At 47.3% G+C, this 19,053-nt stretch overlaps 7 protein-coding genes across 7 annotated transcripts; 2 read left to right on the top strand and 5 right to left on the bottom strand.

Moving 5' to 3' along the window:
• Window positions 1-2,107: 2,107 nt before the first annotated feature.
• Window positions 2,108-3,953, bottom strand: N7520_001286 (uncharacterized protein; the record flags this gene model as incomplete). Its single annotated transcript, XM_057135221.1, has 3 exons — window positions 2,108-3,215; window positions 3,283-3,407; window positions 3,465-3,953. The coding sequence occupies 3 exons, from the start codon at window positions 3,951-3,953 to the stop codon at window positions 2,108-2,110; spliced, it is 1,722 nt and encodes a 573-aa protein (XP_057001157.1).
• A 1,042-nt stretch (window positions 3,954-4,995) lies between these two features.
• On the bottom strand, window positions 4,996-6,744 carry N7520_001285 (uncharacterized protein; the record flags this gene model as incomplete). Its single annotated transcript, XM_057135220.1, has 6 exons — window positions 4,996-5,082; window positions 5,155-5,218; window positions 5,281-5,908; window positions 5,956-6,280; window positions 6,332-6,371; window positions 6,422-6,744. The coding sequence occupies 6 exons, from the start codon at window positions 6,742-6,744 to the stop codon at window positions 4,996-4,998; spliced, it is 1,467 nt and encodes a 488-aa protein (XP_057001156.1).
• A 1,165-nt stretch (window positions 6,745-7,909) lies between these two features.
• Window positions 7,910-9,201, bottom strand: N7520_001284 (uncharacterized protein; the record flags this gene model as incomplete). The annotated part of the gene is made up of 5 exons (XM_057135219.1): window positions 7,910-8,286; window positions 8,337-8,401; window positions 8,455-8,572; window positions 8,632-8,998; window positions 9,049-9,201. 5 exons carry the CDS (start codon window positions 9,199-9,201, stop codon window positions 7,910-7,912), a joined length of 1,080 nt encoding a protein of 359 aa, XP_057001155.1.
• A 918-nt stretch (window positions 9,202-10,119) lies between these two features.
• On the top strand, window positions 10,120-11,473 carry N7520_001283 (uncharacterized protein; the record flags this gene model as incomplete). Its single annotated transcript, XM_057135218.1, has 4 exons — window positions 10,120-10,420; window positions 10,468-10,597; window positions 10,656-11,104; window positions 11,160-11,473. The coding sequence occupies 4 exons, from the start codon at window positions 10,120-10,122 to the stop codon at window positions 11,471-11,473; spliced, it is 1,194 nt and encodes a 397-aa protein (XP_057001154.1).
• Window positions 11,474-12,777: 1,304 nt separating this feature from the next.
• On the top strand, window positions 12,778-13,836 carry fbp1 (fructose 1,6-bisphosphate 1-phosphatase; the record flags this gene model as incomplete). Its single annotated transcript, XM_057135217.1, has 1 exon — window positions 12,778-13,836. The coding sequence occupies one exon, from the start codon at window positions 12,778-12,780 to the stop codon at window positions 13,834-13,836; it is 1,059 nt and encodes a 352-aa protein (XP_057001153.1).
• Window positions 13,837-14,375: 539 nt separating this feature from the next.
• N7520_001281 (uncharacterized protein) lies at window positions 14,376-14,984 on the bottom strand (the record flags this gene model as incomplete). The annotated part of the gene is made up of 1 exon (XM_057135216.1): window positions 14,376-14,984. The coding sequence occupies one exon, from the start codon at window positions 14,982-14,984 to the stop codon at window positions 14,376-14,378; it is 609 nt and encodes a 202-aa protein (XP_057001152.1).
• An 885-nt stretch (window positions 14,985-15,869) lies between these two features.
• N7520_001280 (H(+)-transporting V0 sector ATPase subunit a) lies at window positions 15,870-18,701 on the bottom strand (the record flags this gene model as incomplete). The annotated part of the gene is made up of 5 exons (XM_057135215.1): window positions 15,870-15,988; window positions 16,047-18,063; window positions 18,115-18,350; window positions 18,421-18,499; window positions 18,576-18,701. 5 exons carry the CDS (start codon window positions 18,699-18,701, stop codon window positions 15,870-15,872), a joined length of 2,577 nt encoding a protein of 858 aa, XP_057001151.1.
• Between the last annotated feature and the right edge of the window lie 352 nt (window positions 18,702-19,053).

The raw sequence follows: 19,053 nt of genomic DNA, 5'->3' as shown, positions 1-19,053 counted from the left end.
CACTGAATGGATGGCAGACAATCGGAAATCGATTTGTGATTGATCAGGCATGACGATCTCGTCAAAGCCAGTGGCTCGGACATATGCTTGTCTTTTGTTTTCGTCGATTCATCATGAAAAATGATATGGGTGGGGAGGAGACAGTGTGACATACACCTACGGTATGGCAAGCCCGAAGCTGAGACGATTGTTCAAAGATATTACTGTCTGACAGGACAAATTAGTCACTGTTTGCAAGATTTCGTATGCAAAATTTCGTGAGAAAGAAAAAACAATTTCAGAAAGGCATGAATGGTATTAAAAAGATGTTGTCTGCATGGCAAACGCCGATAAGACTCGTCATCTAAAGGATTCATCATAGAAGATAGGGCAATGACAGAAAAAGACAAAAAACCAAGTAACCGCTTACCTTTTTGGGGTTTCTACGAGATCGAGTCAAGTCGGTCAGGACGAGATACTGAACGAGTTGATTAGCAACCCGTCACAAAGTCATGTGTGAGTCGATGAGATTCATGAGATATGTCTCAGTGGGCGAGGTTTTCTAGGCCTGCCGCAAAAAGGGCATCTCCGTCATGACCGAACTTTTGTCCGTCGGAGCCCAGTGCCGTTTCATCTTCGGACGTGAGGGATATTTGGGTAGTCGTGGGTGACAAGCTTACCATCTATCTTTATTCCAGTTAGCTTATGATTCAAAAGCAAAGTTCGAAACAAAAATGTGGAAGATATTAAAAGTTCAGACAAGCCTTGGTTGTCGTCAGAGACCCGGGGGCCTTGGACGGTAATTTCCAGTCTTAAATGCGTTCATCATGAAAAAGGGGGAAGTGTGATTGTGTAGAAAAGCAAAGCAACTTACCATTACAAAAGTTGACGCAATTGGGAGTCTGCAAAGGGTTGATGATTTGGTTAGTTCTAAGAGGTCAAAGTTAGCTCTCTGTAAATCTCGACGACTGGTAGTGAAAATAATCAAGACGAGCGTGAGTAGCTCAGACTGACGTGCAATAACAGAAGTTTCATTCCCTGAAGGGGTCAAAGACTCTAGTTTGAATTGGTTATAGGTTTCATCATAAAGATGATGCTCGTGTTGGGGAAGAAATTTTTTCACCGAGATCATGACTTACCATAATTGAGTTTCTGCCAGACAGACTCGTGTTAGTGAGCTGCAGGCGTTGTCGTCTTGAAGAGTTGTGTCGCAGTCCAAGCAAAAGACATTTTATTGCAATGGAATGTACACTGATGGAGGAAAGGGAAAGTGTGAAAACACAAATCGAAGTTTTTTTAAGCTAACCGGACTGCACGCGCTAATCCCCCTTGGGACGGTTAGACCGCCCCGGATCCACCACACACTACCTTTCCGCATGGGGAATAGCGTGAATCATGGTGCCTCAGGCACAAAGTCGCTTTGTATGCATCACTGTGTAACTAGCGTTTGGATAGATCAGATAAACTTCTAGTTACTCGGAGGACTCATGGAATGCTACTAAGGATTGACATTGAGCTTATTATGACTTCAAATTGACAGGTGTTCCAACGTAAAACATGGAATTGCGCCCAGGCTACAGTCAAGTGTAAATGCCAGTCTTATATATATGTTCAACTGTTTGAAGGTCAGAATGTTCACATACTTGGACGATCAAGTCAACTGACTTTGGAAAAATTTTAGGTCGTCACCTGAATCATATCCCAACAAGTAATTAACTAGGTACATCGGCCCCGGAGTCAAATCATCAATATCGCATATCAACCGAGCTACGCGGGTAGTAGAGGCATCAATCTTAAGCCAAGCATCGGGTAATGCGGAAAATGCGGGACACACGTACATCGCCTGTACATAAATATAAGGTAATGACTCACTGGACTTTGCATCCTCAAATATTATATACCTAGATTTCTGCAAAATCGTTTCAGGGACAATTTTTACTCATACACACTTGGGTACATACGTAGGTAGGAGTAGCTCCTACATACACTATTTAGCATTTTCCTGCTAAGCTAGGTTTCAAGTTTCATCAAATAGAGAATTTAAGATTGAATTGAAGTGGGATAAAAAAATTATATAGAGATCGTTCGGGTATATGTATCCAGAATAATACATGTCTACATGTAGGCATTATGTCGGTTTATTGGAGCGTTCATCGGCTAGACGAACGACACTCTCACCAGCCAAAGAAGCAGATGAGCCAATTGAAGCTCGATGGTCGCGAATAAACTTCGGCCATGTGTTTGTGAGAACAAGGTATTTAATACTTGCCTCGGCCTCGGCAAACACGGACGCGTCGAAATCGGCAGGAATCTCTCCCCAATATTGCACAAGGTTCTTAATCTCACTTATCGAGTCACTGAAACCCTTCTCCGAGTCCCCCGTGAGAGGGGATACAGGTGAATCCAAGTTGAAAGTTTCTCTGAACGGAGTGGCGGGCTCAGGGTCCTCACGCTCGCCATAGAGGAGAGCGGTGGGTTTCTCGAATATCTGCTCCGGTTTCCTCAGGACCTGATGGCTGAGGTTCACTGGGAATTCGGCGTGGCTTGGGCTAATGAACTCGGCGTAAATATGCAAGGCGCGGTTGAAAGGATCACGCATCAACTCCCTGATCTTCTCATCGCGAGGGGCGGTCTTGTCCTGGAGAGCTACGGACAGCGAGCTCTTCCACTCGGCCACAGCGATGAGGAAGGCGACGTTCTCTCCTGAGAATTCGCGGAGAGCAGAGAACTCCTGGAGAGGGCCTGGGTTGCGCTCAAGAACATACTCAAGAGCACTCATTGTTAGGATACTCTCATTGGAGGCGTTGGATCGCACGGAGCCCTTGGTGGACTTCCAGCCAGACAAGATAGATTCGACCATGGTGGGACCGGAGCCGAGTGACTTGGCCTCGCCGCCGGTATTATTCCGTGCCTCCCATTGTGCGATCGCATCGAGGGTCTCCTTACGAAGAGCCTGGCGGTGCATAACTTCCCAGCAGGGAAGAAAGATGGTGAAGCTTTCCATGACGGTGATAGAGAGGCAAAACCATTGCGGAGGAAGCCAAACCGTGTTTACTGGGGCCATGGCATCAACATAGATTCCACAGAGCCACAGAGGGGTCGCGGGAAGACCAGCAATCGCACAGGCAATGGTCTGAGTTCGCCAGCCCTGGGTATCATGTATATCCCGGGCCTTCCAGAGAATAAAGGGAGCGACAATCCAGCACCAGAAGACTTGTGACAGGACACCAGGCCACCTATCTTTCGTGTTAGTTGTTTCATGTTGTTTCATGAAAACGAAGAGATTTTCTCGGGTGCTCTTACCATTCCCAGCCTTTGCCTTGTGCTGACTTCACCTCCATGGGAGTACCGTGGACCTCGGTGCCAGGAATACCCCAGGAGTCATGGAATCTGCGAGAGATGATGTACATTAAGATGGTAAGGAAAATCTAGTAATGCCACCAATTAGTTCACAAATCGAACGATACAATTGAAGGGTCTCCAACCTGTATGAACATTGCAACACCGACAACAATGAAACTTTTCGAGGAATAGTCAAGACGCTGGAAGCGACCAACTAAGCCGGCCTTGTTCTGCAGGCTGGATTTGATAGAGAGGCGGTTGCAAGGATTGGCGTATTTTTTTTGAAGCTTTGCAATATGGAGGAAACGACCGTTGGAGGCGTAGAAAAGAGAGATGCCAATGGGCAACCAGGTACCCATGATCCAGTACATGGCGTCTCCCGGCATAAGCGTACTTATCATAAGTCCCCATTGAACCGACCAGAAATAGATATGAAGAAAGAAAACGGCGGATAGTGTGAGGCCTAAGCCTCGGATTCGAACTGTTGGCGAATCTCGATGTACAATCAGGTAGGCGACACCCAAGGCGACGAAGAGCGTCCATATACAGCCCCAGCAGGCCCACCAGATAGCCACTGGACTTGAATTGGCCGCTGCCTTTGAGTGAGCGGTAACACCCAATTCAGAACCCATAACGAAGGGACTGCGTTGATTTGCAGGGAAAATGACGAGAGCTCAAAGAGTGTAGGAAGTTGGAGAGCGTTGCTGCAGCGCAGCAAGGCCGAGGCCGAGGCGGAGATTTTGTATTCCTGGGCCATGGTGTTGGTTCAATTGCACATGCAAGACTGGGTCTGTGATGGTCCCCTGTAGATCGAGAGTGGAGGAGATTTAGGTTGCGAAGGGATCCGAGTGGAGGAACGTTCCGGCCCCATCGTGGGTCTAATCGGACCACTCGAGGAATCGACTTGATCGGGAAGCCGTTGATTCTGATAGGTGTAGGTTTCGTAGCCCCAGGATTCAGTTATTTCTTAGCATGCATCGATCAGCGGCACTATTGATTCAGTCTTACGAAAACAAGATTGATTCCTCCCCGATGCCCCACCTAGGAAACCTCTTTGTCAGCAATTCTCTGCTTTAGGCACGATCAAACGATCAATTAGATCAACACTATACTTGATATAATGTGATATAATGTTAATTACTATGTGCTTGCTATGCATGAAGTTGTAAGTCCGTAGGTATTGGTGATGGGCCGATAGTGAATTAAAAAATTTCAAATTTGAGCCAATTGACGCGTAAAATTCTATTAGAAATACTTGACCCGTAGCAGACGTGTAGCACACGAGTCACAATCGTGTAAATCGAACATGGTGGAGATCATCATAGTGGAATGTCCCATAGTGGATATTTGCCCGAGATACGTTATACTCCATAACCTGTGCCCGGTTACCAGGTTCCAGTTATATTGTGGGTTGACCATGATTATCCTAGTTAATCCTGGTCAGAATCTTCAATAGGTTCATTCTTTCTCTATATTTTGAAATTTGCATTTGGTTCTCTTTGTTAGAGCAATCCTCGAAAACCGGTTGTAAGGTTCACAGGGGATTCGGTCCAATGGAATAAGATCAGGGGTAATATTGATTTGATTTGATTCATTTCTTCCCGAGATCGAATGAGATTGCGGCAACTGTACTCCGTGCAGACATATGTCTCGGCCCGAAACTTTGGCTAAAGATTACCGATCCTGTGGTGTACTGTAAGGCCCATTTGGAATTGTGCCAAAATCATCAAAAGTACCAATGCATTTACCCCATAAATTACTCTATGCACGAGTCAATCTCTGCTCCCTTACCCAGAAATGATGAAGTACTGCCAGCATGATTAACATGCATACGTCAAGTGCGATCGTCCAGTTGTACCCGATGAGGTAACGAGGCGCATCCACTGTCTTCCAGACACTAGAACGTAAAAGATCTGCGGTCAGTCTGAGTTTTCTTTCCAAATAGATCATTCTTCTTACAAGAGAGGAATCCAAGCCCCGAAGGTATTTCCAATCGTATTCATAGCACTGATCACCAGTGCACGTTCTTCGGCGTTATGGGCACAGATCTCATTGGCCCATGCATAGATAATAGCCGCAATGCCGTCTGCCGTGCCGGACAGGAAAAAAGCAAAGAACTTCAAGCCATTAGGGACATTCCATATAGCGAGTACTACACAAGCAAAAATGTTCAACACGGCAGTAATTGCGATCAAGCTGGCCTTTGCATCGTAAATGTCTGAGAACACAGCGCAGATCACCGAGGCAACAATTGTGACTGCTGGTGAGACGGTGGTGATCGTGTCGATTTTCCCCACAGAATAACCTTCGGCCTTTAACCACAGGGAAAGACCACTATTTGAGGAGACCCCGTCTGCCTGACTGAAAAAGAAGGCAAACGCGACTAGCACCCATAGTCGCCAGCCTTTGAGAATCCGAATAATTCCCGACCAGGTGAAAGGTTGACGTGCTTCTCTGTTCTCAGATGCCATGCGTTCTTGCGCAAGTTGAATTTCGTCTGCAGTCAAAAACCTGGAATTGCATTTATCAGGGGTACTGGGCAGGAGACAGAGTCCAAGGAACGCAATTGGAACCGTGCACGCGAAACCTGGTACGTCAGTTATGCTTCAGCTTCAAGTCACTTTCACAGCTTACAGATGATATAGAGCCATCTCCATCCTTCTAGCCCAAATCTTCCATTCAGTTGGTCGTAAGCTCCGGCCTGGATGTATCCCGAGCTCATGCTGCCGACCTGGCTGGCAATGAAGAAGATGGCCCCTCGGCGTGAGAGTTCCGACCGCTTATACCAACATCCAAGATACCACTGCACCGCAGGGAAGAAGAAGCCCCCAAGGGCCCCGACAAAGAAACGCAGGGCATAAAGTTGAGTTATAGTGCTAACCTTATACTGTGCAAGAGTGAAAACACCCCACAGCAGATCAGCTGCAGGTAAGAAGTAATTGACTGGACAGCGAGTCATCTATACAAAGGGTCAGATTTGGTTCGAACCACGTTACTTTTCATGACTCACCAGAAGAGTCAACGGAATTTGCATGACGATGAATCCAACACTACAGAAGTTAGTCAAAACAACCCTTGCGACCGGATGAGAAGCCCATACTAATACACGGTATTCAAATAGTTCAACTGATTCCCATAGAGCTTGAGATCCTCTTTCATGCCACTCACATACGCCGTACTCGTAGCCGACGAGTCCAACACCTTCGCCCAGTATGCCAGAAACACAAACACGATGATCAATCCATCTAGTTTGAGGATCAGACGACGCTCCGCTGGCGTGTCCGTGGGCGCAAACCATTCATACCATTTCTGTCGCCTTGTTTCTAAACCTGGGGCATCTGCCAGAATTTCTTTTGAACGTTCAATGTCCGTATTCTTCGTCACTGGCACTGTCGCGTTCTGAATGTGGGGAGTCTTTTCCATTGCGAAATTCGGAGTGTATGTACTTTGGTACATATCCTTGATATCTCACGATGAAAAAAATCTCATCATGAACAGCGTATCGAATTCTTTTCTAGTCCAAATCGGAGCATGCCATCACGCCATTGTTGGGAAAGATAGCGCATGCTTAAATTGGCGCGGACTTTGCCGAGAATCCTATCATCAACCTGTCAGTTGCCAAGGACCCCGCCAAATGTTTATTTCACCCGCTTCCATTTGCCGACGAGCTTGTTAGCATTGCACAATCGGTTCCTCTGAATAGTCTGGAACTAACAGGTAATTCGAAGTATAATCCCCATGATTCTATTACGTGGGAATCCGACTACGAGGAAACAGGCTACAGTTACCAAGTGTTGGTCTCGGAATGCGATCGCTCAGGCCTCTTGCAAAAACACAGATTATTTCTTGCATTCTCTGTAATTATCCAAAAGAGGGGGGAAAGAACATATGAAAAGACGAGAAACTTTCTACCGTCACTCCCTTTTCTGCTACAGTCACTCCCCTTTCTCTAAATCGGGAAACCGGCGACATGTCAAAAGTTCCACCCGGTCATCGTATAAATATTTTGCTGCAACTTTTATTGCGACCTATGACTACTTTATTAAATATCTCCTACTCAGCCTCCTATTCAGTCTCCTACTTAGTCTTCTACTTAGTCTCCTACTCGGTATCCTATCTAGTATTCTACCTTCTTTTATATCATATTAATCTAACGGTTAAAGGTCTCCCTAAATTTGTAAATAGCGAAATAGAAAAGAAAGAGAAAAAAAGGGAAGAGAAGAAAGATGAAGTGGAAGGAGAAGGGGAAAAAGTAAAAATCTAGTAGAGGTTTCGGACATATGTCTAAAAGTCTATAGTATACATGTACCCAAGTAGTAGAGGGGTAGATAGAGAGTGGTGGTGATAACCTCCCTTATGTTAAGCCCTATGTTCTAGATTAGGTTGGGGTTGGGTTAGGTAGACTAGAAAATCTAAGGTTGGAAGGCGCCGGCGAAGGTGGTGTGGACTTGATGTATTGAAAAAATGAAAGTCATTTTACTGATTTTTAAGGGGAGTGACAGTAGCAGAAAAGGGAGTGACGGTGGAAAGTCTGAAAGACAAAGGAGATTGCCAAATTCCATTTTACACAATTTTGAAACATCGTTCCTCAAACCTTGTCGCCAAATTCCTCATAACTAACGGAAATCTCATCCGTCCTCTCGATCCGAGCAGGACTCCGAAGAATCACTTCATCACTATCGTGAGTCCTACTGGGCTGGATGACAGTGGTCTGTTGAGAAAAGCCCTTTGGCTCAACCGAATCAAACCCAGATTTTGAAAGCTGACCGTAATGCCTGCTGCTGCTATACTTTCGATTACTACCGTACATAGGCAGCTTATAGGAATTGTCGCTAGAAGAGCCGTCCTTACCATCCTTGCCATATTTGATGCGGATATATAGAGGGCGGAGGACGGGGATGGTGGAGCACATGATTGTGACGCAGCTTTCAGTCGCAGACCAGATAAGCATTGGGACGGTATCATCTGTTTTTGTTAGCTTGTGTGGGGGGTACAGATGGGATGAGGGGACACACAGATATACTCGGATGCATCTAGGCCTGATAGCGCAACAGTGCGAACGATACCACATATCCCGGCACTATAAGTACGGTCAGAGAAATAAACCAAGAATTTTTGGGAATTCTGACTTACAAGATTCCAAGACTGAGACCAACGGCGACAGTGATCTTTTCCTTCTTTTTCATATTCAGGTCCCAGACCACGAACCACGGGAGAATAGCAAAGGAGAAATCGGCGGCGACAAACCATGCTAGAAATATCTGGGATGAGCGACCGAAGAATAGGAGCAAATACAAAGTTATCACTCACATCCAACAGTGTAGCCAACATTAGAAAAGTTGAGCCAGCATGTTCCTGGAACTGATGGATTCCAGGACTTTTCAACAGGCACGCACTGAACTATAACAGTGATGCTAGCAAAGAGGGTGAGAACCGCCGTGATAAAAAGGCAGCCCCAGATCACCCAAATATGGATCTTGTTTCGCACAATTCGAAGAAGAAAAGTTCCAACTGCCGCTTTGCCGACGCCAATGACCATAAGACCAGCCACCTGGCTGAAGAGCTCATACTTGACGGCCGTGAAATAGATGTTTGGATCCCCAACGGTGGCGTACAACTGACCCAGTCCGTAGTGTGTCCCGATGGTGACGAAGATGGTATAAAGTAGGTGAAGAGTCTGCAATATGTCAGCATCTAGCACAGTAATTCTGGTTTTGCATCACCGACCAGAGCAAAGCAAACGAGATAATCATCAAGTCCAATGGAATTGAGAATAGCTTTTCGTGTATAGAACCTGAGTCCCACGAAGAGAGCAAAGATCATGGCCTCTACCCACAGGACCGCATTGGTCATAGGTCCTAAGCCTCCGTATACGCCCATATCAAAGATAGGCAAGAGCCGAGTTATGTTTTTAGAATAATTATCATTTGGATGAACAGAAAACAAAAAGCTATCAACACACGATGCTACTTCCGATTTATTATAGCATGCTTGTCTATGCATAAGAGAGAAAATATGATCTATAGACTGAGCGACATCGATTTCCTTTCTGATCCCAGTCCAAAGTACGTTGCCTTTCGTTTTAGAATGTAACAATTTAGCGTCGCGGACAAGGGGCCGGAAGCAACAATGCCATGGCATGTGCACTAAAGCCCACTAACCGTCCGTCCGAAGTGCCTGCACGAGTCAACTTGGCCCAAGCCCACGCCACAGCCCCACATTCAGTGTACCCACGACATGACAGGTCAATTAACTTTCTACACGTCAAATTTGAGCTTGATAGGAAACGGCCCACGTCCAAGTTAGCCCCCTGAGTGTCAATCCTCCCAGTGTATCTATCAGTCTAGACCTAGAGGTAGATGTATGACAAGAGTAGCTGACCCGGCTTGGGTAAACGGCCGTCAATCCCTAATTTTGATCCGGTCCACGCCCCTAGGTTTGATAAACGATCATCCTAGGAGTATACCATCATTTCCTAAACTAGCAATAAAGTGAAACGACTGGCAAACCTTTTCCTGCGGTAGCTCAAGAGCAATCGGATTTTTCATAATGCTCAGAATGTTAGTGGCAAGAGACTACGCCGTTGGAGCCATTGGGGATGCGTACACGTCCGTATCGGGCAGCTTACTAGTCATTAGCGTTCGGCTCAGGGAGGTGGAGGCAAAGTGGTTTTGACATTTGAAGGCAATGCTCCCGTAAATCGTGGTCAATGCATCGCGTTAACCATATATACCGTATCCCCACTTGTTAAGATAAAAAAACTCTCAACCCTTTTCGTTCAAAGCCAGTTGGTTCATCATGGTATCTTTAAACGAAGTGATCATCGCCGTTCTTGACGGAATCCAAATTGACGCGTTTGGTGGAAATGAAGTAGAGCGTTTGAAAGTCCGCGCTGCTGCACGTCGACTTCTGGCAAGAGTGGAGACTCCTTATGAACGTGCATGGGGTTTCTGTTTCGAGCACCCTGCTGTCTTTGCCGCCCTCCAGACATGTATTGATTTGGGACTTTGGAGATCCTGGACTGCTATTGGAGGGGGAGAGAAGTCGATCGATGAGCTGGTTGATTTGACTAAGCCTACGGTCGAGACAAACCTCCTTCGTAAGTCTTCGTGAGTCTGGTTGAGACATCGCTTACAAGAAACACAGGTCGATTCTTCCGCCTGTTAGCAGCTTTCAACGTGGTTGAAGAGACCGGAGAAGATCGATTCAAACCCACCCCTTTCTCCTTTGCCATTGGTGATGAAAGTACCAAGGTCCGAGCTTCACTTGAAGCAGCGTGAGTTTCCCCTATCGCCCATGAGACATCACATACTGACCCTTTGCCCTCTTTGCAGCACACACCAATATATTGCGTCCGGTCGCAATCTCCCTGGCTACCTAGCCAAGACATTCTACAAAGAACCGACCGACATCAATGTGAATAACTACTCAGACTCCGATCCAGATGGCCTCAATTTCTTTGGCCGGCTACAGGCAAGTCCCGCATGCTTTGAAGCATTCACAGGCCACATGGAAGCATGGACGACATGGAAAACCCCCTGGACCAAGGTTTACGACACAACCAGACTGCTCAAGGGTGCGGATCTGAACAATGGTGCTCCATTTGTCGTGGATGTCGGTGGAAACACAGGAATCGACATTTCCCACGTGTTAGTCGCGCATCCGGATCTCCCAGCTGGAGCACTCGTTCTACAAGATCTTCCCGAGATCATTGCCAAAGCTAAGGTGAATGAAAGGATCACGGCGATGACCCATGATGTCTTCTTACCGCAGCCAGTGAAAGGTAAACAGCCCCTCACCTTCTAGTGGTTAAGTTTGTTTGTTGATGTTCAAACCAGGTAGCCGAGCATACTTCATGCATGCGGTCCTTCACGATTGGCCGGATGAAAAAGCTAAGCATCTACTTGGTAATACCCGGGACGCAATGGTGAAGGGTTACTCGAAGCTCTTCATCTATGATATTGTCCTTCCGCCTAAAGGGGCGAGTATTAGTCAAACTACCATGGATGTCCAGATGCTGGCGTTGCTTTCGGCGGCGGAGCGAACTGAAGGTGATTGGAAGAAACTTCTGGCTGAATCTGGTTTTAGGATTTGCAAATTTTGGCCTGATCCTCAACAATATGAGATGGTGATTGAAGCCGAGGTTGCGTAGGTTTTCATGCCTGGAAGACTGAATGGGGCTTTTAAAGTGAATATGTGAACTTTTTAGTTGTAATGTGGAAATGGTTAGTAGTTGTAAATTTAGCCATTTTACAGTACTTTAAGGAAGCGTGTCTTTCATTATTTGCAAGAGGACTTGCCCCTGTACAGAGACTAAACCCAGGACAAGCCACATGTGCACGCTCCAAGAGATACCATATCGAGACTTACTGAAGTCAATTGCCACTGGAGAATTGAGCCTACAGATTCAAAAGTGCACCTCCGTAATAAATCTGCAATTTTCTTTCTCCAAGGTATACGTGTTTGATCAATTGATGCTATGGATTCAAAAATAGATGCGTCTCTGGAAAGGCGTCTTTAAATCGTTGGTAGAAATTATAGTTTGGCGGGGGCTGAGGGGCCTCCGCAACTAACTTCCGAGATATTTAAATCTATGGTTGGTATTTGAGAGGTTTTTTGATGATCCTCTAATGTTTCCGAACTTCTCCTTGGACAAGATAACACCCGAGAATCCAATAGGCAGAGGGAAATCCCGCAACGATGCACGTCCAGCGAGTCTTTTCCTGTTTCCGAGGTATATACTACACCTACACATTATAGAGCTCTCACCGGGACTTTGACCCACAAGAATGGTAACTATTGATCAACTTCAATCTCCTAATATTGGACGAACTTTTCATGTTCAGGTGACCCCCACAGTGGAGGAATTAGAGGGATATAATTCTTCCGACAAACGGGAAGTTATCCTGAGAGCCCGATACTCGGCATCAGGAAAGGATCGGAGGGATCTACACTAGTCTGGACCAGGAAGTACAAAAGCTTTTCAAGTCAATTGACTATGCTTCAATCACTAAACACAGCTCCTGGATTATAAGATGATAGATGGATTAGATTGAAACAAGGTAGTTATTCATATAAGTCTTCTATGTTTTTATAGCTTATAGCTTCCTTGAAGCTCATTTGCGGGCATTCTCGGCCCACAAGGGGAAAACCGGAGCGGGCAGGTCACGCGGGGAAGAATGACGAAAACGCATTTCGGGGTGAAGTCACTCCCCCGCGGCAACTTGCTTGACCACTACTTAGACCGGTTTACGTCCTATTTTTTTCATTGACGTTAATCGCTCCACATATTTTTTACGAAACTGCCTTGTTGAACTCTTGCCACCAATTATAGGGATTGCTTAAATTGAACCCTTCAACCTTCTTCTCAATTCTATATCTATTCTCCGCTCTCTCCTCCCCCACCTCTTGACTACCCACCTATCCTTTTTTACACCCAATTCCCCCCTAATAATCATGGCGAACATTGGCAGCGCTCCCCCTGTTGGTCAGGAGAACATTAACACCGATATTGTCACCCTCTCCCGGTTCCTTACCGAGGAGCAGACCAAGCACCCCGAAGCTTCGGGTGACTTCACCCTGCTTTGCCACGCCCTCCAATTCTCCTTCAAGTCGATCGCCTACTACATCCGTCGTGCCTCCCTGATCAACCTGACCGGTCTCGCAGGTTCCTCCAACATTACCGGTGACGACCAAAAGAAGCTCGACGTGATTGGCAATGACATCTTCATATCCGCCATGCGCGGCTCCGGAAAGTGCCGCATTCTAGTCTCAGAAGAGGAAGAGGAACTTATCACATTCGACGAGCACCCTGATGCCCGTTACGCCGTCGTGTGCGATCCCATTGACGGCTCGTCCAACCTCGACGCTGGTGTCTCGGTCGGCACCATCTTCGGTATCTTCCAGCTGCCCGATGAGCTCATGGGCGCCACTAAGATCGGCCCCGAGGCCCTCCTGCACCCGGGTACCAGCCTCGTCGCCTCCGGTTTCACCATGTACGGTGCCTCCGCACAGCTGGTCATCACCATGCGTGGTGGCGGCGTCAACGGCTTCACTCTCGAGAACTCGCTGGGCGAGTTCATCCTCACTCACCCCAACATGCGTCTCCCTGCTGCCCGCTCCATCTACTCTGTCAACGAGGGTAACTCTCAGTACTGGGATGAGTGGTGCAACAAGTACTTCCACTCCCTTAAGTACCCTGAAGACGGTGGCAAGCCCTACAGCGCCCGTTACATTGGTTCCATGGTGGCGGATGCTTACCGTACTCTGCTGTACGGTGGTATCTTCGCTTACCCTGCCGACTCGAAGAGCCCCAAGGGTAAGCTGCGTATCTTGTACGAGTGTGCGCCCATGGCTATGGTCTTCGAGAACGCTGGCGGTTTGGCTGTGAACTCGCGTATGGAGCGCTTGATGGACGTTGTTCCCGAGCACATCCACGACAAGAGCGGTGTCTTCCTTGGATCCAAGGATGAGGTCCAGAAGGTTATTGACATGTACAACAAGTACAAGAAATAAGTGGATCGCCCATAATTTTGGTTTCGTTTGATTCTTGGACATGATTTCTGTCCTGGCTCAACCTCATTTATGTCACGACATGACCCCTTTATCTTAAAATCACATGCCCTTCTTATTCCCGGTTGAGTCGGAGTTGTGTTCCGATCTCTTTACTAGTTGTTACATCTAGAGCCGGTTCGTTCGTCGCCTTCGATGTTTCGATGCCACATCTAGATCAGCTCAAAAGACAATATAAAAAAAATAATTAAAACATTTGAATAAATCGAGTCCATGCTGTAGGATATATGCAAGCTTTTTTATATAATCTGGGTGTTTCCAGTGGCACCAACTCTAAAATTCGGTGGATTGAGTACACTGAACGCCTTAACGCCATTAAGTGCTCTGCTGACCAAAAGCACAAGAGTACTTGAACCAACCAATGTACCGTTCATTGTCCAATATCCGTCCCGCTATTAAATATGTTCATACATCTCCAATACTTATTACAATTCGTCAACATTAGAGTTATTCCACGCCCATTCAATAACCGTGTAACTCAATCAAAGCAAAGCAGCAAGCGCAGCAGCAACAACCGGAGCAGCCGTAATCATAGCCCCAGCAGCACCCATAGCACCCCCATTCTCAGTAGCCGCAGGCATAGTATAGGAACTCAAACCCGCAGTAACAGTCAACGCACGATAAGAGCTATCAATAGGCGCAGTGGCATAAGTAGCCTTAGTCGTAGTCGAAGTCTTATACTTCATACCATCAACCGACCCACTCATCCCAACACTCATAGTACAGCTAGCAGACTCCGTAGAAGACTTAAGCGAGCATTCAAATGACTCCGTAACAGTGATATCGTAGCTGGTATAATCGTCTGAAGCCGTGGCAATGTATTTTCCCGTGAAGCTCACTGTCTCGGGACCCTGGATGATAGTCCATGAAGAGGGAAAGTCGCAGTCTGTCTTTGGGGCGTTCTCGTCACAGCCCACGTGGTATGTGGCGGCTTGGGCGTTGATATGGGCCAGACTGGCAGCGCTGCTTGTCCAGCCGCCGGCGGGGACGATCACATCCCAGAATGGGGCGAAGTAGCCGACTATGGTACTGGATTCAGCCTGAGTGCCAAGGATTGTGATGGCTGTAGCGAGGAGGAAGGAGGTGTGCATTTTGACGGTATGAGGTATTGATGTAGGGTGTTTTTTTTTGTTTTTTCACGGAAGGGATGATTATTGGGAATAGTGGGACAGGATTTTTATTAAGCGTGGAATGGAACAGGAAAGGAACTAAGCCTGACTGGCTTTCTTTTATCGATGGCGGAGTAAGGCTCTACACTGTAGTTAGACCCCTAGGGACCTTACCCCTAGTCGGCTTGTCCGGTAACATCGCCTGAAAAAGACCCTTAGCTTCCATGTTCCCTTCCAAATTTGGAGCTAGACTGGTCTTGAGCTGGACCCTCATTGGATAACGCAACGCCATGGCTAAGTGCTAGCATTCGGTTCCACGACTAGCGTGCGGAAAGGGTTCAGGGTGGGAATTCAGGCTGACCCCTTCGCTTACCTAAAATCATTTGAGCGGTGAATGCAGTATTCCATTGTAGGCGTAGAAATGTAGAATCAATCATGAAGATATTATGCTTGAGGCTCAGTCAGTCTTGCGATTCACAGTTCAAGTTCACGAAAATTTCATCGATAGGAAGACCGTACCTTCCAAGGTTAGCGTGAGGCTCGACCCCCACAGCCCGGAGATTGAAACCTTGGAAAAGCCAATGACGGTGCGGCTCTAACTCTTTCAATCTTAGTTCCTGATGCCCACGGAAAAATGCAGGAAAGTTAGCGATATTTACGACCGAAGTTTTAATTTACAGCTACCGAACCAATCAAAAGAAGAGTCCACTTGAGAAGTCCACATATACAAGTAGAAAAGTTGGAACTGTATATTCTAGTTTCTTTACAATACATAGGTCAAACCCCAGAGAGTGTTAGGTGCCACAGATGCGAAATCATGACAGTGCTGAAAAAAATTAACCGGAAATAAAGACAGCAATGCCCAGCCTAATCGACTGGGTCTTCTTCCAACAGGGTCTTGAAGCTGAATGGCAAGAATGGGATACCCTCGCCCATGAAATGCTTGCTCATGGCCTCGACCCAGTGCAAACGTAGCGAGTGCAACACTGTGTATTTTGTTAGTATTCTGGTAAAATCTTTGGTCTGGTATTTGAGTTGACTTACTTGCGGAGACACCCTCCATACCCACGAGCACACTGCATGACAGAACGAACCACATAAAGAAGCAGATTACGATCATGATGACCCGAATGATTCCGTCTTCTTGGTCGAGGGCTGATCCGAGAGTCATGGTCCACAGAACGATTGAAAGCTGTTGGTGGGCAAGTGACAGAGCCCAGAGACGTAGGTAGGAGGCAGTGTGAGAAATACAGTTGAGACAGAACTCAATGGTGTGGATGACTTGGTGAATCATGACATCGCCGAATTCAAACTCCTCATGTTCATCGCCTTCGTGGATGTCCTGGGCAAGCATGGCCACGCCTTCGCCATCACTGGCCAGGCTGTCACGAGCTCCATCATAGCCGCCATTCACATCACCGTCATCTTCAAGTGCACTGACGCGAGACTGCTCGCCGAGGCCACGGTATCCAAGAGCGCGAGCGCGGTTGTGTTCATGACGGAGCCAGAAGGGCTTAAGGAAAAGCATGATGGGTACTTGGATCACAGCGATGAGGAGCAGGAGCTGCTGAACTGTGCCTTGGCCCCGGTAGAGTGGCTGTTCGACGTAGCCCGGCTTGAGGAACATGAAAATAAGCATGTTGAGCAGACTTGGGGGAGATTCCCCACTCTCCTGCCAGTTCACCGACCATTTGTAGAGGACGGTGACGACAAGGTAACCAAAGATGGATTGGAAGAACAGCATGCCAGGAACAAAGTTGCCCCAGATGTCGACCTTGGACTTGAAATGGCGTGCATTGACAAACTGGAAGCAGAGAGCAAAGGTCATATGAGTCCAGCCAAGCAAAACACTCATCTTCATCTTCATACTGTTGGAGAAAAGTAGAGAGTTTTCAGCCTCGTGCCAGTTCCAGTCCAGGCCAATAGGGAACCGGTAATCGCCCTTGAGAGTAGCCTCGACAGACTCGCCAGCCTTGATATCCTCTGGCCACTCCCACGAACTGCTGAAGAAGGTCATGGACTTGGAGAAGATATCATTATAAAGCAGACCAGTATACATGGCGAAAATACCCATCATCAACATGATGTATCGTCCATAGAATGCCATGTATGAGATCTCATCAAGCTTGGTGCGCAGCAGCTTCTTTTCAAAGAAAATCAGCGCCGACGCCGCGGAGGCCATGATAAAGCCGTGACCAAGATCACCAAACATGACAGCGAAGAGGAAGGGGAATGTGACGACCGTGTAAATTCCAGGATTGACCTCCGAATATTTCGGAATACCATAGGCATTGACGATTGTCTGGAATCCCTCCGTGAATTTGTTGGTGCGAACGTAGGTTGGCGGGGTTTTGTTAGTGCGGATCTGGTTGACAATGGTAGGGACAGACAGGCCAGCTCGATCGTTGACATCTTGCAAGGTCGACTTGATCTGGGCCAGGGAGTTCGTTGGGCACCAAGCTTCGGCAATCAGCGTTTTCCGCGCCTGATCATAGGAGCATTTATTTAAAGTGTCGTAGACGGCCTTCTCCTTCTTGACAATGATCATCCAAGCGACAAGAGACCGTGCGATCTGCGAGAGCTCAGCATCTAATGTCTTCTTGGTGTTTTGAAGGACACTTCCGACATCGCCCAGCCGGGTGTTGACCTCGTGGATCTGATCCCTTCTCAGCTCGCTGTTCTCGTCAACGCCGTACAAGGAAGCACCCAATGATTCTGAAATTTTGCGAATTTTTGCCAGAATGCTCGAGCCGTGAGCGAAGATCACGTAAACGTTCTTATAAACCGCTTCGTTGGTGCTGGGATCGATGATAGGTTCCGGGATCTCAGACTGGTTCATGTAAAGGTTGCCACGTAGGGTTCGCCACAGGATGCGCTCGAAGGCAGCGATCCGATCGCGAGGAATGACACCGGCAACGAAGCCAATGTTCATCTCGGAAAAGCTCTGCTGACCTTGAGTGTCACCATTGGCACCACGAGGAGCATGCTGTTCTACGTCACGAAGCAGGGGCGCCTCGTCATTGTCGAAGGATTGACGGATATCTTCGGTTTGGGTGTGCGCCTATCTCGAAATATGAGTATTGTCTCTCCAAGAGCGCGCAGCAAGACCTACCCGATCGAAAAATCCACCGGCCTCTCTCAAAACCCAGCGCCATTCGGAAAGCTCAACTTCACGCTTCTTCAGAGTCTCATAGCTATCATTCAGGGAAGCGATGCGCTGTTCGAGACTTTCGCTGCGTTCGGCCAGCTCATCAATTTCCGAAGCGAGGGGAGCAGCTAGGGTGTCAGAGAAGTCTGTCGAGGGCCGCATGGGAATAGCCGCCTTCTCGATCTGGGAACGAAAGTAACCTGTTGAAAAGACCCAGTGGATTAGTCAATTTTCATCATCGGTAGAGCTCCTTTGATGGAGAACACATACGGAGCTGTCTCTCAACATTGTCGAGGCGGCGGATCTCTTTAGTAAAGGTGCGTTGAAAGGCATTGGTATCGGGGTTCAACTAAGAACACGCCATTGAAGTTAGCGGGGCTGTTCACGGCTGAAGGAGTCTGATCCAGGGACCAAGTTCCACTTACATCTCTAAACTGCACTTGACCAAGCTCACCCAGAGCACTCACAACCTCTCTTCCAATTTCGTTGGCAATGTAGAGCTGGGTCAGGCTCATTTCCGACGAGCGGAAGAAGGTATCCTGCGGAGCCATGGTGGTGAACAGGCTATTTGGAACCAAGCCTTTCCACCGGGGGAGTTGCAGTCAAGGATTAAGGCGAAGAGGTAAATCTCAACCTCGAGAAGATCTGTGTTTAACGGTAGGGACACCGATACAGATGAGTTGTTGGTCCTCGGGAGTTGGCAGCTCCTGGGTCTAAGCTGGCCGCATTGCACGTGAGATCACATGATGTACTCTGTAAATTATCCCCTTCACAGCCAAATCAATAGAAACTTAGAAAAAGTGGACGCAAAATGTCAATTTGAATTAGCAAGCTCTGTTACGCATATCACTATTCACTAATAAAAATCAAATTCGTACTGTGACCTGTCACTACCCGCAGTAC

The sequence above is a fragment of the Penicillium odoratum genome (genome assembly GCF_028828045.1).
Source record: "Penicillium odoratum strain IBT 22623 chromosome Unknown utg000001l_segment0_segment0, whole genome shotgun sequence".
Taxonomy (NCBI): domain Eukaryota; kingdom Fungi; phylum Ascomycota; class Eurotiomycetes; order Eurotiales; family Aspergillaceae; genus Penicillium; species Penicillium odoratum.
This window is presented reverse-complemented; position numbering and strand designations above follow the sequence as displayed.